The 27,174-nt window shown below is 44.3% G+C and overlaps 1 protein-coding gene across 1 annotated transcript in view; it reads right to left on the bottom strand.

Moving 5' to 3' along the window:
- LOC144781708 (cytochrome P450 2F3-like) overlaps positions 1 to 27,174 on the bottom strand; it is a 208,821-nt gene that overhangs the window by 80,884 nt on the left and 100,763 nt on the right. The window contains exon 6 of the mRNA XM_078660682.1: positions 20,808 to 20,949. Coding sequence (XP_078516808.1) covers positions 20,808 to 20,949 — 142 coding nt within the window. The remainder of the gene's footprint in view (positions 1 to 20,807; positions 20,950 to 27,174) is intronic.

Here is a 27,174-nt window from a genome sequence, read left to right as displayed (position 1 = left end):
TCATGATTGGCATATTTGATTTAGAGATACATCCCTAGTAAGTGTGCCAGGGCCTGTAAATGAAATGCTTCTAGTGGGACTGCAGCACTGATTGTTCTACCCACATGAGTAGCCCTTCAACCTTCACACCTATCTCAGGCATGCCACTACTGAGCCTGTGTGTGCAGTTTTAAACTACCATGTTGACCTGGCAAGTTCACCTACTTGCCAGGCCCAAACCTTCCCTTTTGTTACAAGAAAGGTACCCCTAAGGTAGGCCCTAGGTAGCCCCCTGGACAGGGTACAGTGTATTTAAAAGGTATGCCATTTGTTGATGAGTTTTACACATCCTATTAATGAAAAACTGCTGAATTCATTTTTCACTACAACAATTTTCACTGTCTCGCTCATAGTTTAGCATTGGAGTTACCTTGTAACACTTTACAAATGTAATGTCCAATTGAGAGCAGATAGGAGATTGGAGTTTGGTGTCTCTGGACTCACAATTTAATAACACAACTTTTAGTGAAGTTTAAACTGCCACTTTTTAGAAAGCTGGACTTTGTGCATTTGCTCTAGACAGTCACACACAAAGGGAGATGTGGTGTGCCCTGTAGATCCTGATTGCCCATCACCAGGCTGATGCTTCTTCCTGAGCTGGAGAGAGAGGGAGGAGCTGAGCTGACACTTAAACGTGAAAAGGGCTGTGTCTGTCCCCACTCAAAGAGCTGCATACCCCCTATAGTGTATCTGGAGCCAAGAAGGGAAGGGTATTGTGTACTGCACAGACCTTTCTTTAAAGTCCCCCTACTTCAAAGGCTAAAATGGGTATAAGTACTGGACCGTTGACACCATATACTCAGAACACTTCCAGACTGGGGGCATTCTGCTAGCTGTTGTGATGCCAGGAGGGACTGCCACTTTTCTGCTTGCATTACTGTGTTGGCCTGCTGCTTCTTGCTTGGGAGTGAGCAGTCTGGACTTTATTCTCTACATCCTGCATCTCAATGTTCTCCAAGGCTTGTTTAGGCTTGCCTTCTCTTACTGAAGTCTCAGGGTTATCAAAGACTTAAGCTACAGCTTACTGCCAGCACCTGGGCTCCTCTGATGTGAGTCCTGCTCTACCAAGTGGTGCCAAATACAGTCTTGGGACCTTGGTAGTGAGTGTTTGGTGCTGTAACCCAAGAGGCCAATGTATCAACTCCAAAGCGTCATTCAGAACAGGCGCATTCCCTATGAAACTGACACATTGCCGCTGCCTGCACCAAAACTGTGGGCACCACTCACCGAGTGTGCAAAGCAAGGACCTCTACTTACAATGCAGCCCCGATTTTGCTGATGCACTGCCTCCAAATCACCGCCACTGTGCAAGTCTCAGACAACGCTTCCCCGATGACTGCAATGCCCCATCCCGACTCCGACACATTCCCATCACTTAAAACCAGGACTAGTTTGAAGTGATGCTTCTGCCATCCCATAGCAAACAGTGCGCTCCCTTTACACAAGCAAGAGCACTTTGCTTTTGCTTGTTCAAAGTGAGCACACTTTGCTTTTTACCCCCAGGAAGCTGCAAGTCAGCTAGGACAGGGCGGGAGCACAGCTCTCACCTTGTAATAGCAAACTCCTGCTTTGCTTCATTGAAGCGGGAGCAGGAAAACCTGCTCTCGCTTCAATGAAGCAAAGCAGGGTTGCTTTTGAGCAAGGGGAGCTGCATGTCAGCAGCTCCCCTTGCTCAAAAGCAATGCCGGCTCCCACAGGAGGTGGGGAGCAGGCGGGACCGTGCGGGCATTGGGGCTCCCCCCACAGTTTCCAATGGTGAGGCCAGGTCCCTGGGGATGGGGTCCCCAGGGCCATAATAGGCCTCAAGGGGGGCCACGCAGCCCCCTCCAAATATACTTTAACATTTTTTTTGATTCTGGTCATACCCCGGGGGATGGGGTCCATGGGGTCTAAATTGGCCCCAGATGCGACCCCTTCCCATTTTTTATAGTGATAAAAAAGGGGGGCACAAGTAATAATAATAATAATCCACATTTGTAAAGCGCACAATCACCCGTAAGGGTCTCTAGGCGCTGGGGGCCGTTGGGAAGATTACGCAAGCTATTGCCCAGAGTCACATGGTGCTGGGCTAATCTGCCGCCGGTGCCGGGGATCGAACCGTGATCCCCAGATTCCAGAGTCAGTCGCCCTAGCCGCGGTGCCACACCTCTTCCTGGACTTCATCTTTCGGTAAATTAAAGGGGTCAGGGTAGAGGTCTCCTGGCCCCATGCAGGTGTTAGAGGGGACTCAGAGGGACCTATATTGGGTAAGAAATTGCCTTAAAACCTTTTGCTTCCCATAGCAGAAATTTGCAGATCTGCCACGGTGCTCACCACGACTCCCATGTAAATGGACAATGACTTTATGGATCTTGGCGCACTTTGAAAAAACATACCACTTACCACTTGGACATCCACACAGCTCCTCTCACACTCACTCACATACCCTCACAGCCACTCATACATCCACTCACATGCCCATGCAGGCCCTCACACACCCAATTAGATACCAATTCAGATATTCACACACCCGCTCACAGACCCACACAGGCACTCACAGAACCACTCACAGACCCACACATCCACTCATACACCTATTTACAGAACCACACACGTACTCACAGACCCACTCACAGATGAAGTCAGGCACTTACATACTCACTCATAGACCCAAACAGCCACTCACACACACCCACTCTCAGACCCACATAGGCATTCTCACACCCACTCGCAGCCTCATACAGCCATTCTCACACCCACTCACAAATCTACACAGGCACTCTCACACCCGTTCACAGACCCACACAGTCACTCACACACCCACTCACCAACCTATACTGCCACATGCATACCCAGTGTCAAAGGTTATAGTTAGGACATTCAATTTAAAAATACATAGAAATTCATTAAAAAAAAAACATTACAGGGACGTCATAGCTAGGAAATGACATTTAAAAAACTGCAGAAATTCACTGAACATCCAAAGGATACAGGGATGTTATAGTTAGGAAAAAGAATTTAAGAAACCCTAGAAATTCACTGAAAGAGCCAAAGGTTACAGGGACTTTATAGTTAGTCTCAGATTACACACGCACAAAACCATAGGAATTAAGCAGTTACAGTTATCTAAGTTAACCACAACTCACACCGCCGCAAAGCACTGCTTATGACCTCACATATTACATCACTCATGACTATGGCCGGGCAGAGAACTCTGCTCTGCCAGCGGAGTGTGCAGAGTTTAGCCTACTCCGCGCTCCGCTTAGAATGCAAAATTTAGGCAAAACTCCAACTCCACAGTGGAGCGGAGTTAGCCAGCCCCCAGACAAAAAAAAACTTCCCGCCTCCACCTCCTAATAAAAATATATTAAAACACAAATTTGAATGGAAAAATGGCACTTACATGTACTGTGGCATCTCCGGGCTGCCCTCCTCCTCGCCGTGGTCTCTCTCCCTCAAACGTTAACGTCCGACGTACGTCTTGCGAGAACTGCACATGCGTGCGCAGTTACTATTCAGGCAGGGTGCATGGTCCCTTCAAAGGACAGTCTCCAGCTTGTGCACATCAGATTCCTTTGGCAGTGTGCACAACACAGTCCAGGATCTCTGGTCCCACATCCCCACAAGTATATCGCTGTTCTGCTAAAGTATGGAACCGGTCACTCATGGTTCAAAACCAGAAAATACTCCAATACATTGATGAGAGAACTTCAAGTTCTTCTAAGTTAGATTCCACTAGTCAATGTAACATAACCCATTCCATATAATGAAAAAATATGGAGTCTGTCCTATACAAAGGATCTAGCTCTCCCCAAATATGTCTTAACAAAAACTAAAAGGAAAATTGGGTTAAAAGACGACAATGTTTCGGTCTCTCTTGTGGTACATCTATGAGACCATCTTTAGAACAAAACAATTCATATGAAGATCCAAGACCCCTTCATCAATGAGTCAAAGGCTCTGAAAATTAATTCTCTCATGCAGTTGCAGAATTTCAAATGCCAAGGAACAATACGAGTCAACATTTATTAACTTCAGTTGCATTTCATTAAAGTAGTTGACAGCATCCAACTCCATGTGGAACGCAATAGAAGACCACTGACGTCGGCCACATCACTACTAATTTAAGATGTCTCATAGATGTACCACAAGACAGACAGAAAGAATTAAGCACAGTTCTTGAAATATAATGAATAAGAGACACACCCGGTGTTGCAAATTTCGTATCTTGAATAACGTGTATGAGCATGGTCATAATTGTTTTCTTGATGTCTTGATGTCATGGTCAGATATCTGATACAAAAAAGAGAATTCAGCAAAGAAGATCCCAAAATATACCCCTTGTAGGCACTACTACCTGATATTTAATTTCCCAAGCACAAAAGGGTTTATTGGGTTGCCTTTTTTTTGACAAACTTTTAGCCATTTAATGTCCGCAGTCTGTCTCTGGGTCACATGACTGGGTGAAGCTGACAATTGGACTTTGTGCATTCCTCATAGACAGCCACACACAATAGAGGGCTTAGGTGTTCCTGAATGGGCCATCACTGGCAGGATGGTAGGGAGGAGCTGGGCGCAGCCCCTACAAATGAATAGGCTGTGTCTTGCCTCCACACAAAGGGCTGCATATCTCCTGCATTTAGTCTGTAGCCAGAACAGGGGAGGCAGGACACCCATTCACTTCAAAGGGAATCCTCTAGAAGCTTCTACCACTTCAAAGGAAGCACCTGGTATAAATATTGACCTCAGACACCAACTCTTTGTTACACTTCTGGACCTGTCAAAACTCTGCCAGGAAGAAAGACTGCTGTGCTGCTGAAAGGTCTACCACTCAGCTGGACTGCTGCGCTGCTTGACTACTGGGTTGTTGACCTGCTGCTTTGCTGGATTACTGCCCTGCTGCCTTCTCATCTGAGGGATTTGGACCTGCCCCTGAGCTTGGGACTTCCAGAGTGACTCCAAAAGTTAGTTTTCTAGCCTCTTTTTCAAAGCCACAGGGACAAAATAGGCTGCCAACCACCTGAACCAGCACCCAGATCTAGCTGGAACCAGCCCAAAACTCAAGTGGTGCCCTCAGGTCCTGGACCCTTGGTGTGTTCTCAGTGAAGCTAAATTGAGGTTTTTGGGCTCTTCACAACCAAGAATGGGCCTGTTGGTGCCAAAACTTTGTTGCTCGCACAGCCTGCCAATACGAAGTTCCATCAACCGGTCTCTTCATGTTACAGCATTGACCGTTTGTGGGGAGTGCCACTGCAAAGCTCTAGCCCAGCCACTCATGACAACAGGATCTTCATGCTACCACGACAATCGTCATTGACGCCAGCGCTGCTCTTTGTGCTCCATCGAGGAGCTTCCCCATTGCTTCCCTTCTCCCTGGGGCCCCTTTTACCATGAACATGACTCTTTGTGCTTGATTGAAAAGGTAAGTTTTCAACTGGGCCAACCTGGTCCCTGTATCCGACCCACTCTTGTTTGCAGTCAGCTTGAACTTGTGACTTTCTCCCAGTGTGGTACAACCAGATAGCTCCAAGTAGCACTTCGGGCTTTTTAGACTGATTCAGCAAGCTTAGGTGGTGGAAAGCAGTGAGTTGATCATGTGAAAGAAATCACTAGTTAGTTTCTCATTCAGAAAGTCCTGATTTCTGTTTTGTTAGAATTGAGGCAAAATAAACTTTTATCCATCCAATACTTTGTTACTTTGTAGCCTGCAAATATGGGCTGATGGAAGAAGAGCCCGGGCTGGCTGAGATTGATTAGAATTTGAATGTGCCTTAGCATACAAATGGCAGTTTAGACTAAAGGAGAAGATAACATCTGAAGGTTGTCTCATTTTTATGTTGAAAAGAAATGGGAATTGGATATTTTTGCATTGTGTTGCCATGAGTGTGGAGAATGTGCATTTGCTAAAATACCCCATTTACACATTTTGAACAGTTTCCATGAATGTCCCATTGTTCCTCAGTAAGCATTTTATATATACAGTTCAACCCAGCATCCATGTTGGCCTTGTTTTAATAATGTCTTAAGCTTATTGAACCTATATTCAGTAAGCATATTGCTCATTTCTATAATGCCACAATAAGCACATATTGCTGCTCCCATTATACCAAAATAAACACAATCTATTTTTTAGAACTATCCAAGTAAACAAAATGTGCAGTTTCCAATATGCCCTAGAAAGAACCCTGTCCCACATCTAATACAGTACAATATTGTTAATGGTGATGAAAATAATGGGGCATATTATCAAGAACGGCGTTAACAATTATCGCCGGTTTTGAGGCAGAAAACTGCCGCTAAAACGGCGATAATGGGCTTGATAATATGCCCTTGAGAATTCCAATAGAAGTCCATGTTCTGATGTGAACATGGGCTTCTATTGGAATTCTCCAGGGAATATTATCAAGCCCATTATCGCCACTTTAGCTGCAGTTTTCTGCCGCTAAACCGGTGATAATTTTAACGCTGTTCTTGATAATATGCCCCAATGTCAATGTACGCCATGATATATGAATGTATAGCAACAGCAATATCAATAAATGGAATATCGATGTACGTCATAACCTATGCACGCATAACAATGTTAATATCAGCAAGTACCATGTTGATGTACACCGTACTTTATGACTGCATAACAATGTTAATATCAGTAAAGATTATGTTGATGTACACTATAACAACTGTATGCATAATAATGAGAATGACGGTAAATTGAGATCAACGACCACCAGTTTTTATGTGCACACAATAATGAACTCGTTTCATTGCTGTCAAATTCACCCAAGATGACCTCCCCATGAACTCCGAGTCAGAGGTACGTGGTCAGACCAGCCCCTCAACCCAAAACCCAAGCATACGGATTGATAGCCTAAATGTGGGGTTACACTTAGCCCAAAGACAAGCGCATGCACAGTAAAACCCAGATCGATCCCACAGATAGGCAGCTACACCACAACAGGTTCAAGGAAATTGGCCCCAATCAAACATGTTTGGTCAGAGGCGCCCTTTCCCAAAATACCACAAAGTCAGATGCCACACGTGGTCAGCCAATCAATACACACAACACGTTGTGATCATGCGCTCCCCATGCCGGACATCTTGACAAAAGACACTGGCCCATAATAGCTCCCTGCAAAGTCAAGAGCCCTCTGTATCCCCTTATCAGATGATTGGATTTATGGTTTATGCTTCCGCTTTGGTAAAACATGTACAAGAATATAAGAATGTTAAATTGGTTTATTGTACCACTCAAACTGTATAAATGCGCAGCCCAAACCTCTGTACATGGAGAAAATCTTCAGACATGACTTTGCCGATGCTCTCCCGGCTGCTGCATTTAATTAAACCAACTTGTTCGTAGTTTGCCAAACGCCTCTTGTGTTTAAATTTCTTTACGGTAAATTCATATCTGAGCAACAATATACGTTGAGCCAGATTTATCAAAGGATTGTGTTGCCCTTCCACCATGCAGGGGAACGTAAGGGCAACACAATCCTTAAGTCAGATTTACCATGCCACGCAAGGCCACCTTGCTTAGCCCTGTGTTGCTTTGTAAATGTGGAGTAATGCAAGACTGCGACATTCGCTGCCTTGCATTTTTCTGTGCTGGAAAAACATTACATTGGTGAAGAGTGGGTGTTCCCACACGTTTACCCATGTATTTCGGTGCATTCCTAGATTAACCAAGACAGGTAATCTTGGGAAATGTGTCAAAATGGTACGCTTTCCCTATAGAGGCGCAACGAGGAGAAATATCTTTATTTCTCTTTGTTGTTTACTCTGCACTCTGCAGCACCCTGCAAAAAAGGAAAATGATTCTAAGGATTGTTTTTGTGCAGGAAGATGTCCCATCCTGCACAAAAACAATCCTGCCTTCAATGCAGGCACCCTTGCACCATGGCGAAAGGGTACCTGTTTTTAGCACTAGTCAGCACACAGTGCACCAGTGCAGAGAGCAGGAATGCGGTATATGTTGGTAAATGTGGCTCATTTCTGCTCTCTCCCAGTTTCTTTCTGTGTTGCATCCAATAATAATAGATCTGGCCTGTTGCCTCAACTTTCCTTGTCAGAAACATGCCTATGTTTCCAATGCTCCACAGGTTTCAGCTCAGTTCCAAGTGTAGATAAAAATGTTATGCTGCCAGCAGGATTGTGTGGATTTCCAGTTTCGAACCTTGTCTAATACCAAGGTTCTGTGTGATTATGCCTTTATTTAACAAACCACATTTTGCATGCAACATTAGCTGGAAATTTCATCTGCAGGCAAAATTGTTTGCAAATGTTTTTTTCTTGAGTTAAATAACATGCAATTACTTTCGGCATACAACACTTCCGCTTATATTGTTCTCTCATCTTAAATGTAATGCCACTCGAAAATGCTTGCTTTGTTCACAGCTTAGACACACCTGCCCAGATTTAATGAGGGCTTGCATTGCAAAGCCAGGACAAACAAATGTCTGTTGCAGACATCCAAAGAAAAAGTACAGATTTTGTGTCACGATGGACACCTAAAAGATCAAATCGCAGCTGTCAGAGAGAACACCAATGTCTTTTAAGGTCAAATCTTCATTTAATATTTTTGATAGCCAGGTATTTCCCCCATCCTAAAAACCCTCTTTCTCAATAGAATTGCATTGCAAAGCCCTTAAGTGAGATTTACTATGCGACGCACAGCCACCTTGCATGGCTCTGCTTGGCATAGCAACATTTGGAGTAAGGCAAGACAGCGTAAGTTGTTGCATTGCGTTACTCTGCCCTGGGAAGAAGTTCCATGGGTGGAGCTTAAGTGATCTCACACATCCACTCATGGTTTTTGGCACATTCCCAGATGTATTATCAGTTGGAAACCTGGGAGGTGTAACAAGGAAAAATATATGTTTATTTATCCTTGTTTTTCCTCTTTCTGCATGTGCTGCGCTCTACAGCACACATAGAAACAAGAATAAACTCAGAGTATTGTGTTTGTGCAGAAAGTTGCCCCTTCCTGCACAAAAACAATCCTCCCTGCAACGCAGGCACCCTTGCACTATGGTGGAAAGGGGCCTGCAATGACACTTGGCAACCACTAGTGCATCCGCTCAGAAAGAGAGCAGGAATGTGCCATTTCTTGCTTATCCCGCTTGGCAGTCTGGAAAGACAGCTGTGCTACTGAAGGACAGCCGTGAAGATGCTGTAGATGTTTTGATTCTATTTCATCAATTATGTTGGGTTTGTTTATGTCCCTGCAAGCTCGAATACATTGAATGTTAGTATTAAGAAAATGACATGAAACTTGTCACTTTTTTTACCAACATTTTTTAACCTACATTTTTGTGTAGCAAAATTTCACAATTTCCTGTTTCTTTCATTGCACCTGTAACCCCCTTTTTCCACTTGAATTCAGCTCCATCATGGGAGAGATTTAAGCACAAGCACAGTGCATTTCAGAAGACTTATTTAAAACCCTTAGAAGAATTATGGATTTGCATGAGTATAGTACTCTTGTGTAAGTTGGCATGTTTGTGCAATTGTCTGGGTGTGTGTGTGTGTGTGGTGTTTGTGTTGGTGCTAGTGTACATGAATTGGGCATTGCATAAGTGTGTAACCATGTTGATTCATCTGAGTTTGTGAATAGGTGACACTGTGTTTTTACTGTATGATTTAACACACAACCATTGTAAGAGATTGTGGGATATGAGCGCTTGAATGCATGTGCATGTGTATATAAGAGTGGCTCATATTTAAGTGTTATTCTATGTTATTCAGGAACTGGACATGGGGCGGACAATGGACTTAAAAGTGATTGGGCGATACTTATAAGTGTTTAGGTGTCTGTGTTTAAAAGTAATTTTAAGTATTGCAGACTGTGACTATAAGTGCTTATCTGAGTGGATGAGCAAGGGTGGAAATGCAGCATGAGGTAAGTGGGTGAGTTAGGAGATAAATGTGTGTGTGGTAGGAGCATTGTAGAGTGAGTGAGTAGGAGGGTGATGGGAAGAGTGAGTGAGTAGGTGAACAAGCCAGCAGTTTAGTGGTAGAATTGTGATTGAGTGTCAGGTTGGGGTGAGAATGAAGGGATGCTGCCCTCTCCACAGCTCACAAGTAGGACAGTTTTAGGGAAACAAACACCCTTAAAGTAAATGTTTAAATTATCTAAGCCTAAGAGCACCCTTAGCTCCATGAATCAAACTTGTACATTTTACCAAGGGGCAGCTAACAAAGTGTGCTCAGAAGATTTTTCTGGTTACGCCTTTCCCTTTATAATCACAGCATATGAACTGTTAAATAAGCATTACTCTATTCCATTACAGAATCTTTAATGTAGTCAAACCCTGACCATGTTGATCACAGCTGGTTCCAAATACTCCTGTGAAATTGATTAGTTGTTTGAATAGATAAATGTACGAGCTGGTGAATGTATGTGTGTTGTTGTGGATGTCCGTCAGTGAGTGTGTATCCATCAAAGCATATTTTGCAATAACATTAAATGTCATACATAATTATCACTCTTTACATCTCTTGCATAAGACAACGTCACTGAGGAAGCTGTTGGAGAGGAAGAAGACAACTTCGGAGATGTAAAACCATGATGGGCTGTTTGTTCAGGGGCATGATGGTCAGAGGTGCAAAACTGGGGGGAATGTGAGAACAGGGACCTGAAGAAAGGTTCAAGTTCAAGTTCAGGGATTTATATAGCGCACTACTCACCCAGAGGGTCTCAAGGCGCTTGGGGAGGGGGGGGGGTTCATTTTTTGTCGAATAGCCAGGTTTTAAGGTCTTTTCTGAAGGAGATGTGGTTCTGTGTAAGGCGGAGGTGAGTGGAGAGTGAGTTCCAGGTCTTGGCCGCTAAGTAGGAGAAGGATTTACCTCCCATGGTGGATCTTCGGATACGCGGGACTGCGGCGAGGGCTTGGTTGGAGGATCTTAGTTGGCGGGTGGGTGTGTAGAAGGACAGTCGGGTGTTGAGGCATTCGGGTCCTAGTTTGTAAAGGGCCTTGTGTGCGTGGGTGAGGAGACGGAACGTTATTCTCTTGTTGACGGGAAGCCAGTGGAGGCCTTTCAGGTGTCCGGTAATGTGATCTTGGCGAGGGATGTCCAAAATGAGTCTCGCTGATGCGTTTTGGATGCCTTGGAGTTTTTTCTGTAATTTGGCTGTGATTCCGGCGTATAGTGTGTTTCCATAGTCCAGTCAACTCGTGCCAAGTGCGTGGGTGACAGTCTTTCTGGTCTCGGAGGGGATCCAACGGAAGATTTTTTTGAGCATACGAAGTACGTTGAAGCAGGAGGATGAGACTGCGTTGACTTGTCTGGACATCGAGAGTGAGGAGTCTAGGATGAAGCCAAGGTTACGTGCGTGGTCTGTGGGAATGGGATCTGTGCCCAGAGCAGAGGGCCACCATGAGTCGTCCCAGGCAGAGGGGGAAGATCCTAGGATGAGCACCTCCGTTTTGTCTGAGTTAAGTTTTAGGCGGCTGTGTTTCATCCATTCGACTACTTCTTTCATGCCTTCGTGGAGATTGGTTTTGGCGGTGTTAGGGTCTTTGGTGAGGGAAAGGATTAACTGGGTGTCGTCAGCGTAGGAGATGATGTAAATGTAAATGTAGTATACTTGTAAAGCGCACAGCTGCCCCAGCAACGGGGCGTCCCGTCGCTGTATAACTCTGGGGAACCCGTCCTGGCTTTCCCTGTGGGATGGTCCCTTGCTGGGAGTCCCCAAGGTGGAGCCAGGCATTCCCGGAATTGGTGGGGCTGTTGTGGAGATTAGGCAAGCTAATGCCCAGAGTTGCCGAGTGGAACCCCTGATTAGAGTAAGCACCGAAGCGAGAATTATCGAGTCCGCTGACCAAGGTCCACGACCCTGCCGCATCGGGAATTGAACCCTGGTCCCAGGCTGACTTCTGCTCTCAGGCCTGCCGCCTCTAACCAGTGAGCCACACTACTCCATGTTAAGGTTGTGTTGGCGCGCGATGGATGCGAGTGGGCTCATGTAAACGTTGAAGAGGGTGGGACTGAGTGATGATCCTTGTGGTACGCCGCAGATTACTTCAGTGGCCTCTGATTTGAATGGGGGAAGTCGGACTCTTTGAGTTCTCCCAGCGAGGAACGAGATGATCCAATCCAAGGCTTTTCCTTGTATGCCGATGTTGCTGAGGCGTTGTATAAGGGTGCTGTGACAGACTGTGTCGAAAGCGGCGAAGAGGTCGAGTAGAATGAGGGCTACTGTTTCTCCGTTGTCCAGTAGTGTTTGGATGTCGTCTGTTGCTGCGATGAGGGCGGTTTCGGTGCTGTGTTTGGCACGGAAGCCGGACTGTGAGGGGTTGAGTGAATTGTTGGATTCAAGGAAGGCGGCGAGCTGGCTGTTGACGGCTTTCTCAATGACTTTGGTAGGGAATGGGAGGAGGGATATGTGCGGTAGTTTTTAAGTTCAGAGGGGTCTGCTGTGGGTTTCTTCAGGAGGGCGCTGAGTTCGGCGTGTTTCCAGCTTTCTGGGAAGGTGGCAGAGTTGAATGAACAGTTGATGACATCACGGAGATGGGGTGCGATGATGGAGTCTGCTTTGTTGAAGATGTGGTGGGGACAGGGGTCGGTTGGTGAGCCAGAGTGGATTGAGTTCATTAGGCGGATGGTGTCTTCAGTGGTGATTGGGTTCCAGGCGCAGAGGATGTTGGATGGCGGTGTGGGTTCTAAGGGGGGTGGAGAGGATTGTTCGTAGGGAATGTTCTCGAAGCTGTTGTGAATGTCGGCAATTTTGTTGTAGAAGAAGGAGGATAACGAGTTGCAGGGGTCCTGGGAGGGAGTAATGTCGTTTGAGGCTGCTATGGGGTTGGTGAATTCTTTGACGATGTTGAAAAGTTCCTTGCTGTTATGGGCGTTGTTGTCGAGTCGATCCTTGAATGCTGATTTCTTGGTGGCTCGAATCAGTTGGTGGTGTTTGCGGGTGGCTGCCTTGAAGGTGGTCATGTTGTCGGTGGTTGGGTTTTTTCTCCATGTTTTCTCTAGGGTACGGCATAGCTTCTTGGATTTCTTAAGGTCATCATTGAACCAGGGAGCCTTTTTGTTACCTGATTAGATATGGTGGTTTTTCATGGGTGCTAATTCGTCAGCGCTGTGAGTGATCCATTGCTTGAGTTTGGTGGCAGCTTGGTTTGGGTCCAATGAGAGGGTGGGAGGGTTTTTGTTGAGTAATGTGAGGAGTTGGTCGGTGGTGATTTTGTTCCAGATTCTTCGCGGAATAGGTTGTGGGGGGCTGTGGGTCGAGGTGGTTTTGTAGTTGAAGTGAACACAACTGTGGTCCGTCCAATGGAGAGCTGTGGTGTGATCGAAGGAGATGTGTTTGCAGGAGGTGAAGATAAGGTCGAGCGTATGTCCGGCAACATGGGTGGGGGAGTCAACAAGTTGTTTGAGTCTGAGATTGGCCAGGTTGTCCAGAAGGGTGGTGGTGTTTCTGTCATTTTTGTTTTCCAGGTGGAAGTTGAGGTCTCCCAGTAGAATGTAGTTCTCGGAGGCGAGGGCATGTGGGCTGATGAAGTCAGTGATGTCATCGCTGAATTGTTTACGGGTTCCTGGAGGCCTGTAGATGAGGGTGCCTCTAAGTGTGGTCCTAGGGTTGGTGTGGATCTGGAAGTGGAGGTGTTCGGCAGTTGCAAGGATATAGTCGGAACTGGTCGTGATTTTGATGGTGTTCTTGTGGACGATGGCGATGCCTCCTCCTGTTTGATTGGTGCGGTCTTTTCGGATGATCCTGTAAGCGTCCGGGATGGCTATGGCGATGTCGGGTGCTGATGATGCGTTCATCCAGGTTTCTGTAAGGAAGGAGACGTCCAGTGACGCAGTGTCGAGTAGGTCCCAGAGTTCAGTGGCGTGTCTGTGGACCGAGCGGGTGTTCAGCAGGATGCACTTCAGGTGGTTAGAGTCGGAGCTGTGTTTTGAGGAAGTGGATTTGGTGTGGGTCTTGAAGCAGGCGAACTTACAGGAGTGGCAGGCGAATGGACCTTGGGTACGTCCTGGGGCAGCTTCGTAGCATCGTGGTGTGCGTCCGGGGTTAAGGGCTAGGAGGGTGGCGGCATCATACGATATGCAGGAGGAGTGCGGTTTGCGGGGCCCAGGGGGTCTGGCGCTGGGCGCGGTCCAGGCACGGACGGGCGTAGACGGGCTTACCTTTGGCGCACCTTCGGCGCGCATGGGGCGCGACCGCTGCACGTGAACGCTGCGCGAAAATGCATCTGACATATATGGATGGTGGGGGGGCGGGGGCGAGGGAGGGTCAGCTGGGAGGCGGAGGGCGGGGTGTAGGTCTGGGCAGGGAGTCACAACAACTAACTTCAAGATGGCAGCAGGCAAGAAACGAAACTGGATTGGGGCAATACCTATCAAAACACGCTATGCAATCATACAGTGAAATAAAATTAATTAAAGGCACAATGCGATTCCTTTCACTGCGCGCTTGTAAATTGTAGCGTTTCGGTAATTGACTTCCCCTGCCAGCAGACAGTCACAAATGCGTGTGTACGAGGCAAAGTTAATTAAATAAATACTCAATTGGCAGCAATGATTAATATGAAGAGCGAGGAAGGCAGATATCAAATGTGAGGCGCTACGATACCACTGCAGTCGGGTTGGGGAGCTGCGTGGGGGAGCGACCGCTTCTGGTAGGATCAGGACGGTCACAGAGGAGAGGCCGGAGGGTAGGGCCAGATGAGTCTGTGGGAGGGAGGGTCAGCTGGGAGGCGGAGGGCGGGGTGTAGGTCCGGGCAGGGAGTCACAACAACTAACTTCAAGATGGCAGCAGGCAAGAAACGAAACTGGATTGGGGCAATACCTATCAAAACACGCTATGCAATCATACAGTGAAATAAAATTAATTAAAGGCACAATGCGATTCCTTTCACTGCGCGCTTGTAAATTGTAGCGTTTCGGTAATTGACTTCCCCCGCCAGCAGACAGTCACAAATGCGTGTGTACGAGGCAAAGTTAATTAAATAAATACTCAATTGGCAGCAATGATTAATATGAAGAGCGAGGAAGGCAGATATCAAATGTGAGGCGCTACGATACCACTGCAGTCGGGTTGGGGAGCTGCGTGGGGGAGCGACCGCTTCTGGTAGGATCAGGACGGTCACAGAGGAGATGCCGGAGGGTAGGGCCAGATGAGTCTGTGGGAGGGAGGGTCAGCTGGGAGGCGGAGGGCGGGGTGTAGGTCCGGGCAGGGAGTCACAACAACTAACTTCAAGATGGCAGCAGGCAAGAAACGAAACTGGATTGGGGCAATACCTATCAAAACACGCTATGCAATCATACAGTGAAATAAAATTAATTAAAGGCACAATGCGATTCCTTTCACTGCGCGCTTGTAAATTGTAGCGTTTCGGTAATTGACTTCCCCTGCCAGCAGACAGTCACAAATGCGTGTGTACGAGGCAAAGTTAATTAAATAAATACTCAATTGGCAGCAATGATTAATATGAAGAGCGAGGAAGGCAGATATCAAATGTGAGGCGATACGATACCACTGCAGTCGGGTTGGGGAGCTGCGTGGGGGAGCGACCGCTTCTGGTAGGATCAGGACGGTCACAGAGGAGATGCCGGAGGGTAGGGCCAGATGAGTCTGTGGGAGGGAGGGTCAGCTGGGAGGCGGAGGGCGGGGTGTAGGTCCGGGCAGGGAGTCACAACAACTAACTTCAAGATGGCAGCAGGCAAGAAACGAAACTGGATTGGGGCAATACCTATCAAAACACGCTATGCAACCATACAGTGAAATAAAATTAATTAAAGGCACAATGCGATTCCTTTCACTGCGCGCTTGTAAATTGTAGCGTTTCGGTAATTGACTTCCCCCGCCAGCAGACAGTCACAAATGCGTGTGTACGAGGCAAAGTTAATTAAATAAATACTCAATTGGCAGCAATGATTAATATGAAGAGCGAGGAAGGCAGATATCAAATGTGAGGCGCTACGATACCACTGCAGTCGGGTTGGGGAGCTGCGTGGGGGAGCGACCGCTTCTGGTAGGATCAGGACGGTCAAAGGTGTGGACAGTTGAAGGCAGGGGACATGGGAAAACTACAGAGGGAGCTGGTCACAGGACACTTGAGGAGCAAGATGGATGCTGAGTACTTGATGCAGAGATGGTCTGGCAATGAGACCTGATGGATACTGGAGACCTAATGCAGTAGGGGGTGCGGTAGGTTGTCATCTTGTTCAGTGAAGTACAATATAAGTCAAAGGGACATTTCAGTTAACAGTATCCTTGATGGGGAAGGTCTATATTTAAAGCCTATTGAGACAGGGTGGGATGGAAGTATTTGACACCCGATGGAACACTGGTGATTATAGGAGGGAGCAAGGCATAACAAATCTGAGGTGGAGAGGACAATAGACTCCGATTTGGGAGAAAAAGCTGGTCCGTCCAGGGGAAAGCATCCAGGTCCACACAGCGTCAAAGTTTGGTGGTGGCCTCAATCAGGGGATATGCTGACGTGTAGAACTGTTGTATTACACATGCCGTAGGCATGTAAAATGAATGCTACATGTAGGTAACATGGATCTGAAAATTTGAATGACAAAGTAAGAAATACATGGGATCCTCAAATTAAACACGAAAACTCCATGAATTTTACTAGCTCCAATCAAATTTATCAACTGTTCTTTTTAAGATTTTAATTTGATTCCAGATTTGTATAACATTTTTTTTGCCTACCTTTGGTCAGGTTTCACTGAGTTAGCTGGAAGGAATTAAAAATCGTTTGCAAATCACATCAAGCGCAGATTAGATTAGATTCCAAAGTGGTTACTCTTTCGCAATCATTGCCTATATAAAAGTTAATAGTAACATATCCTTTGGAGATACACACAGCTCTAGCCCCTTTGAACATTCGTTACTTTACTGTACTGACATCAGTATTATTAGCTGCATAAACTATATTTTGTAGAGACTGGTGTAGTTCAGTCAGACACAGACGTGGTTAATTTTTCTAGTAACATTAAACAGAGATGCACCAGTGCTATTAAACATCCACATCCTCAAACTATCACAATAGAAATGATGACTGTTGTATCACTCCTGTTCCTTTTCCCTTCTCAGAAATGCTACTGAGAATGTATTTCTCTATAATAAGAATCAACGATTGTATACCCTAGCTAATAAAGCAAGCCAGGGAAACTATGTCCCCGACTTAAATTGCCACAAAGTTAAATGTACACATAGATAGGCTTTTGTATACTCTTTGGACAAGCATCTAAATTGGTGAACATCCTTTCTCTCTCCCTGCACCAAGCCATCACATTGAGAGTCGAGGGTGGAGAGCCAGCGCGGGTCTGACTTTCACTGCATCTTGCTTCCCCTGTCAGCGTGAGCGTGCATATGACAAAGGAGATTAGAGTTTGTGGCACAGGACAACCACCCACACTTGCCCTATCCCCCTCGGGTTTTCAGAGGCCTGGTGGACGAGGCAGATCTCCGTGAATCTGACCACAGGCTTGAAGACTGGGGCTCGACTACTGATCTTTTACTGTTCTTATGTTAGGAAAGTGAATCACCAGGTTTCAAATACTGTGTTTTACTTGATGGCTTCCCATGGAAGTCATACATAACAATATCCTGCAACCTAACAACTGGGACCTGCTGAAGATGACACACATGACATGGGTAATTTGGCCACTAAGAGCAGTCTGAAACACATCCTAAAAGGAAAAATAATATTGTGAAACTGATTCACAAGAAATTTGCTGTTGCTTAGTTATGGGGAACCCCTGGCTTACTACAGAAATGTAGTAGTAAGTAAAGAGTAATTCAAGAGTAAGTGAAACCTACTCACTACAAACTTTTTACGATAACCAATAAAGGAAAAATGGAGGGGCATATTAACAAGGCAGGCAAAATGAAAGTAATGGGGCTTTTGCGGCCGCTAGGCGGCGATAATTTCATCGCCCTATTAACAAGCTGTCGCTAACCTCAGTTACCGACAGCTTTTAGGTGATAGCGAGCGGTTTGGGGCCCGCTTTGCATGTCAGCGCTAATGACATGCAAAATGGGTGTACCCAACCAGTTAGCGACTGAAAGCAGTCACTAACGTCGCTATCGCGTATTAGCAAGGCAGGAGTAGCAATAAAACAAATCGCGCTAAGCGGGAATATCGCTAAAAACTAACTCCTGCTCAGACCAGTTCTTAACCTGTATATCCAATGGGAGGTGGATATTCCGGTTAAGACCCTATAGGCGTTAATGCCTGAATATCGCTGGTTTACCAGCGATATTCACGCATTTCGCCGCTATCGGCAGATATTTTATTGCATTGGAGATAAACGTTGCTAATAGCACGTTATCTCTGCGATAAAATCCAGCGAAGCTTGCCCATAAAAATTTTTTTGTTAAGCTTCTTTAGCGATAAATATCGCTAGTTGTTGATAATATGCCCCGTAGTTCCTTTGCTGTGCTCATGTTGGCAGTCTTTCCCAAATAGTTACGGTCACTAAAAAGCAAAAGTGTCAGTGAATAGACATATGAATGCAGAGATCGGGGACTCCTCGAACTTTGGGTATTGATAGACAATTCTCTAATTTATATATGAAGTGCTAAATCTGGAGAACAATCCATTGTTAGTATTGTATCCATCGTAGGGCTATTATGTAGAGGTGGACATAACTTGCGTAATTGCATGTAACGTAATCATGCAGAATGACCTAAAAATTTTGCAAGATTATGCTTGAATTATGAGAGAAGAGCAATTCTGCATTTGGCACTATTTCTTTAAACAAAAATGTCCCCTAGTGTCAAAAATGGATGCAAGGATGCATTTTACGCTAAGACAAAGCGCTAAATTCAACAGAACACAAATAGCTTACACAGGCATCCACTCACGCTGGCAAAATATGTTCTTGGGGTAAGATTTTTCTTCAACTTATTACTGCCATTTAGCACTATATTCATAGTGAAAAATGCACCCTTGTGTCCAACATGGGTGTGGCGTAAAAGACATGTCGACTTTGGAACAAGAGAACCAGGTTCAAGTCTCGGCGTTGGCTCAACATCGTGTGATTCTGGGCAAATAGGAAGACATGGCCTGGCAATTCGGGCTGGACTGTTCCCATAAGGCACAGGGTCAAGAATGATTTGCACATGGTCATGTCTAAACTGGGGCGGCGTGGTGAGCAAAATAACGATGGATTAAACCCAGATCTGTGACTGGGAGTGAATGTTTTGCCAATGTGCAACATTCCGTCCATCATCTTGTGTGTTTTGCTAGTCGCCCTATGTGGGAAGGGTGTGCCCAGACGTGGGTCCCCTGCTCACTATGCCACTGAAGTCCAGCTATCCTGGCTGAAGACGGCTGATAGCCAGAAACCGGACCTAGGAAGATTGAGTCCGGTCCAGGGTAGACATGACTTGGCAGTTCGGGCTGGACTGTTCCCCTGAGGAACAGGGTCAAGACTGATTTGCATATGACCATGTCTGAACTGGGGTGGCTTGGTGAGCAAATTAATGATGGCTTAAACCCAGATCTGTGACTGAGGGTGAATGTTTGCCATTGTGCAACATTCCGTCCATCATCTTGTGTGTTTTGCCAAGGTGAAACATTCCATCCATCATCTTGTGTGTTTTGCTGTTCGCCCTATGTGGGAAGATTATGCCCAAATGTGGGTCCCATGCTCACTACGCCACTGGAGTCAAGCTATCCTGGCTGAGGACGGCTGATTGCCAGAAACCGATCCTAGGATGCTTGATTCTGGTCCAGGGAAGACATGGCTTGGAAGTTCGGGCTGGACTGTTCCCATGAGGCACAGGGTCAAGACTGATTTGCATATGGCCATGTCTGAACTGGGGTGGCGTGGTGAGTAAAATAACGATGGATTAAACCCAGATCTGTGACTGGGGGTGAATGTTTTGGCAATGTGCAACATTCCGTCCATCGTCTTGTGTGTTTTGCTGTTCGCCCCATGTGGGAAGGGTATGCCCAGACGTGGGTCCCGTGCTCACTACGCCACTGGAGTCAAGCTATCCTGGTTGATGACGGCTGATAGCCAGAAACCGGTCCTAGGATGCCTGATTCCGGTCCAGGGAAGACATGGCTTGCCAATTCGGGCTGGACTGTTCCCATGAGGCACAGGGTCAAGACTGATTTGCATATGGCCATGTCTGAACTGGGATGGCGTGGTGAGCAAAATAACGATGGATTAAACCCAGATCTGTGACTTGGGGTGAATGTTTTGCCAATGTGTAACATTCCGTCCATCATCTTGTGTGTTTTGCAAATAACTTAATCTCCCTGTACATACAGAAATGAATGTTTCCTTGTTGAATGCAACTGGTCCTCATTGAGGTGCTCAAATACTTTTGGGTTGTTTACACTATATAAAACTGCAAAAAAAGAAATGCAGCAGAACATGAATAATGAGCATGAACAGCCAGTCGTGCTCGCTAAATGGATTTTTGCCGTAGGATTTTTCCCATAATTTACTCTTAATTACACAAGGAGGAGGAGTCACATAATAATCTGCAGATCCGCATCAAAAAGTAATGTGAATTACCAAAATTACTCTGATTACAACGGCGTAATCAAAGTTTTTCCCAGGCATATGAGGGAAAAACACACCCAGTGCAGTAGCTTAAGTAGATGTAGCATTTTCTTCAGAAATCATAAGATATTCCATTACTCCCAAATCTCAATCAGGCATTAGGTGTTCATAGGGAAGTGCAAGCAATACATCAGAGAAGTAGAATGTAATGTTTGTTTGAAGTAGCAGCTTGAAGTAGCAGCTTGTTTCTAAGCTTTTATTATCGATTGGGACCGGCATAGCCTAAAATTACATTGTACCTTCCACTTCCGGGTGTTTCATGAGAATCAGGAATCCATATCTTAAAGTTGTGCTAACGGTTTCTGTTCCACCAAAGAATAGGTTGTGAGTTGTGATCACCAAAGTTTCAGTCTGAAAATAAGTCTTGGGGTTCTTCTCCTCCTAGCAACAGATTAGAAACACCATCATTAGTATTGAAACCAACGTAGTATTGGAGAGAAAATAATTAAAATAGATATTTTTCCATTTTGTGTTCATGCAATTTTTATGTTTATACAGCAAAAACACATTTAGGCAAAAAATATATTTTGACCGTTAAAAGTCTGTTCTGAAAATCTGACATGACATCAGTAGGCGCTGCTACCGAGCTGAAGTGGTGGGGAGGGGGCCGGGGGATTGCAGGACGGAATGAAAATTTAAAAAAACACTTACCTGGTTTGGCCGGCTGGCGCTTCTTTTCCATCCTCTTCTGCCTATTTCAACCGGCTGTAGGAAGGAGCAGGAAGCCCACGGGCTCCTAGGCTCCCCATAGCCAATCACAATGCTGCAATGCAGCACTGTCATTGTTCTGAATGCCAAACCACAGCACTCGGATGGATACTGGGAGGCTTTGCATGTTCCTCACCAGGCTATGTAAAGCAAGCCTGGTGGGGAAGATGCAAAGTGCACAGGACTGTTTGGCCAGTCTGAGACCAAGCAGTCACGCACACTTAAGGAGTGTAAACTGCTTTATTTTTTCCTATTGAAGTCAGTGGGGCGACGCTCTTCCGCCTTTGCAGGGGAGCCAACGCTGCATGGCACAATCAGAGGGAATGAAGCACAGCAATCAAACCATCCAGAATGTTTGTTGGGTCTCACAAGGGGTAGGAAGGTGCTACACAAATACCAATATAATAAAGTAAAATATTCCTGAGAAAAGCCTGAAGCTATGCCTGCAGGTAAATATGTTATACTTGAGGGAAATGTTTTGATGATTAACTGACCCAAAGCCAGCTGAGATAAAAATGTGTTAGTGTATCATATATAGGTGTAATATATTTTATTTCATAAGGTTGTATGTAAAATAATTGCTAGCAAAATATACTTTCACAGAAATGCGGTGTACTAAATATAATTTTCAGAAATATTGTCCCATCACGTTTATATCTTTAGATTTTCTGTTATTAACTTCGGAGAAGTGATCTTTTTGAAGACGAAATTCAAAATATTTCTGTCAGGCAACCTTTTGGTTACTCTATTTCTATACTACACCTTGCACAATGCATGTTGTCATTAAATATGCATAAATAGAAGTGTGGATCTCAAGGGGTAAAAGGGTCATGTCAAAGAGTAGCCAAGTTCATGCAATGCAAACATGCTTTTCACCCACACATACACACACACCCACAAGGTTGGTTAGTTTACGATATTCACAGCCATATAGGAATACACTTGGCGATTTAGTCATTGAAACTGTATTACCAAAGTTGCAAATATGTCCATAATACTCATATTAAATAAAAGATTATGGGCCATATGTAGGTAATCAAAACTATGAGACCTCTTGTCAGACCTATCTAGTTTGTCAAAAATGGCATTTACTCAATTAACAATTTACAAATATACAGCACAGGTACAAAATTTCACATACAAGTTGAAATCTTATTCGTTTCTGTTTTATTGTTCAAAGTGCATATTTTTTCTTTCTATTTACTTCTGTCTTACTTATTTTTCTTTTTTATTATTTTTGATGTAAAAACAACTTAGAAAAGTATTCTTAACACAATTATAAACAAAGAAGTCAGACATCAGTCAAATATTTCTGACAATAAAACAGAAACTAATAAGATTTCAACTTGTATGTGAAATGTTGTACCTGTGCTGTACATTTGTAAATTGTTAATTGAGTAAATGCCATTTTTGACAACCTAGATAGGTCTGACAAGAGGTCTCATAGTTTTGCTTATATTTCCCCTCCTATTGGACCTCAAAGAAATAGGGGGCACCTTCATCTCATAGACCATATGTAGGTAATCTCTATTTACCTATTCTTGAATACCGAATTTTACTGATTTAGATTTTAAGAATAGGTAAATGGGATGTAGATAGTTATTCAGTTAATTTTACCGAATCAGTAGGATTCGGTAATTAAGAATTGGTATTTACCAATTCGGTATTTCCCATTCATTCCTATGGCCCTGGAGCCCATAGGAATGAATGGGAATCCATTCGGTAATACCAATTCGGTAAATACCGAATTGGTAATAGGGGGAACATTTTCAAGGGTGGCAGGGTGTCACATTGACACCCTGTTGCACCCCTGAATAGTGCTTGGGTGCACATGTGGCACACATACATACCCTAAGGGCATGTATGTCTGCCACATCGCACTGTTGTAAAAGCAAAATAATTGCTTTTTCAAAGGTTTTCGATATTTACCACCAACTTGTAATTGGTGGTAAATAACGAATCCTTAACTCAGGAATGCACTAACTTGAGTGCTCCCTACATTACGGATTTGGTAATTTACCAAATCGGTATGTTAAGAATTCAGTAATTTACCGATTACTTAAATTACCGATTCTGTAAAATACTGAATCCAGAAATCATGCCACCTACATCTCATATGCCAAATACCGGTCAATAACGGACGAAATTCGGTAATTTTGGTCATTACCGACCGGTATTGGGCGACCTACATCTGACCCTATATCCTTTAAAATGCAAAGTGTTTTGAGCATTGGGCACAATTGCTAGAAACACAGGCCTCTCAACAAATATTGGTTTCTGTAGATAGATATTACCCAGTGGTTGATGCCACTGGGTAATATTTCCATAGATTAAAAATGTTTTGGTTTGCTAATGACTGTGGCATTGTTTGACGAATCTTCAAGAAACTTCCCCAAAAACTTCATCCACCTCATGTCCTTCCTGTGAAGATTTTGGAGTGATCTGTCAACCAGGGACCACGAAAGAGCGTGTCCCAAAATAGGCAAAGTCTAGATCTTGGCCAAGAAGCATGTTTTGTGTGATTTGGTGTGAATTCGTTCATTACTTTTTGAGAAACTAAGCCTCAAAATGTATAGATATTTCATGCCATGTAGGGTCCGCAGAGCCACCAGATCTTGAGGGAAGATCTCATTGATGGCCATCACATCAACAAAGATGTGGTGGCAGCCATTTTAGGACTCTGGGATTCAGTCCCCTGTCCAGTCAAAAGGTTACAAAAAGTTATAGGGCACAGGGTAGGGATACCTTGTTCCCTACCCTAAGCCTACTGACAGGATCCCAAAGGGACTCTCCTCTCCAGAGGGCCAAATACTTTTTTTCTTTATTGACACCGCAGATCCGCAGAGGATTTGCGTCTCCTATAAAAAAAAGGTCTCCCGTCTGTTTTCATTTTGACAAACCCGGGGTGGGTCAGGGCCCAGGGGATGGTGGATATACTGTTATAGGGGAGGGGGGCTACGCCTGCCCTCCCTGATACTTGGAGCCACATTAATTTAAAGGGGAGAAGAAGCGAGAGGCCCCCTCCCTCATATTTAGGGCCTGACCTTGGCAGACAGGCTACCCCATCATAACAGTGACGAATACCCTATCTGCCAAAATATAAATCCCATAGGATATATTGGGATTTATATTTCAGAGGATGGGATATCCCTAAATTTGGCCACATGGAGCCCATCCCCTAGGGCTGAAATCTCAAATATGGAAGGGAGGCTTGTGGCTCCCCCTCACCAGGACCCCATCCCCTGGGGCAGTGATTTTAATTTTGGGAAGGGGCATACGCCTCCCCTTCCACAAGCTTTCAATCAGACCCACAAACCAATTCTCTGGGATATTGTTGTGTCCCTGCCCGGGAGTGTGTGAGCAGGAAATACAAACTTTATTCCTTTCTTGCACTCTCCCCATCAGGAAACACCATTTTTCTCTCATCCAGTCAGGAGCAGAGTAAAATGCTTCTACACCTGAGCAGATGCAAAGTTACTGATAAGGCTCCCAAAAGTGGCTGTATCTTGTGCCCTTGCCATGCCTGCTAATTTCCAAATATATTACACCACTCATGACATGTTGAATGGCATAATTGATAACGTCACTGCAACATCTGCAATTACATAATTCACGACAACACTGTTCGTGGCAGGGGTGTGAGTTATAGTTACTTTCAGGCATGAATTATAGTTACTTCAGATAACCATAACTGGTGAATTTTAGTGGCTTTGATAATTCAAAACGGTATGTTTTAACTGACATTTTCACCTAACTATAACCTTCCTTTAATCTTTGTTTTTTTTCAGTGAACAGATAGGAGATAGATAGATACATACATAGATGGATAGATAGATAGATAGATAGATAGATAGATAGATAGATAGATAGATAGATAGATAGATAGATAGATAGAGATAGATAGATAGATAGATAGATAGATAGATAGATAGATAGATAGATAGATAGATAGATAGATAGATAGATAGATAGATAGATGGATGGATGGATGGATGGATGGATGGATGGATGGATGGGTGGGTGGGTGGGTGGGTGGGTGGGTGGGTGGGTGGATGGATGGATGGATGGATGGATGGATGGATGGATGGATAGATAGATAGAAAGATAGATAGATAGATAGATAGATAGATAGATAGATAGATAGATAGATAGATAGATAGATAGATAGATAGATAGATAGATAGATAGATAGATAGATAGATAGATAGATAGATAGATACATAGATAGATAGATAGATAGATAGATAGATAGATAGATAGATAGATAGATAGATAGATAGATAGATAGATAGATAGATAGATAGATAGATAGATAGATAGATAGATAGATAGATAGATAGATAGATAGATAGATAGATAGATAGATAGATAGATAGATAGATAGATAGATAGATAGATATTTACTCAAGTGTATATTTATTAATCTACTAAGGGTAACTCTTAACTTTTTTTCTACACACCATTTCAAAGGGTACAGGTACACCTATTTGTAAAATGATATATGTCTGCCTCCTCAGTTCAGGGTTGGAGACATCTAAAGCTGAGTTTATGAGTGGAAAAACTAAAAATCACATATATTGTTTTTTTCATTTAAAATTTGAAAACATCATTTCCAATAGGCATTATTATAATTCTCCAACTCTATTATTTTTGATGTGTGTTTTTCTCAGTATCTGTGAGCGGCCTTGCGTGGAGTTTGAGTCTCTCCAAAGCTGGGATTATGTAGACTTCCAACGTTTTGTGACCTTTAGAGCTGTAATAACTTCAAGCGTTTTGTTTGTGAATAGCATTGATCTGACTGTTTTGTGGGTGAGTGATTGTATTAGCATGCAGCTCCTTAAACCCCATCTTATTTTTTCCTAAACCCTTCCCATTAAGGAGCGGATATCCCACATTTACTACAAAGTAGTTCACATACGGGTGCAGAGATCTGCGCCAACTTAATGGAGATCCCCGCACATAACATTTGTTGTTATATGTGTGTCGTACTACAGCAGTACTACTTCTCATACTACAAAATATAGTTGATAAATAAGCCCGACAGTGTTCCCTGAAATTCTGATGCACCAACTGATGGCAAATTCAGTCTCAAACAACAGCATATTTCTGCAATAAGTGTAATCCACAAAGCGTACATAAATTGCCAAGATATCTAGAGACTTGAGAGGCAGATGATCGAGACAGAACATTTTTGCTGCTCCTTAGCATTTCTATCAGCCTGAGTTATGTCATTGTAAATTGTAACCAATTAAACCATCACATGCCTTCACCAACTTATATTTAGAAACAATGTAGCTTCCTTGCCCGCGAAAGGGAATCTACAAATATTCACCAGGTATTAATCTAGCACATAACATCTTTCTTAATGAGGTCTGAATGATGCATGCTTATTTGTCCAGATGAATGCCCACATTGTCAGCACACAGAGGTTGATAATGTCGCTCTGGTTTTTTGCTGGACTAGAATGATGTAAAAGTAAGCCCATGTTTCTCATCCAGAAAGGTCAAAGGTCACAGCTTTAGCTCCATATCCTGCAAGAAGTGGCACATAAGGCTTGACTTTTGAACACAAGTATATATTACAACAGGTTCTAAACCTCTGCCTGAATAATATGTTGGGATGGTAATTCCAATGTAATGATGAAAACTCACTCACTTAAAGTGGCATTGCCAGATATTTTTTAATAACTCACTCACCATCCACTCCTGACCCTACCACTCATAACCCTCTCACACTACACATAGTGATTACATCAGTGCTCCCACGCACCCGTCGGTAAGTAGCACACCGCGTTCCGTTGAGGGACCGAAAACCCCTAATATGAAGCATGACAGCAAGGGCCCTTTTGGTGTGTGAGGGGTATTTAAATGACACAACTTGCTTCCCACCATTGTAGGA

Source organism: Lissotriton helveticus, chromosome 9 (assembly GCF_964261635.1).
Source record: "Lissotriton helveticus chromosome 9, aLisHel1.1, whole genome shotgun sequence".
NCBI lineage: Eukaryota > Metazoa > Chordata > Amphibia > Caudata > Salamandridae > Lissotriton > Lissotriton helveticus.
This window is presented reverse-complemented; position numbering and strand designations above follow the sequence as displayed.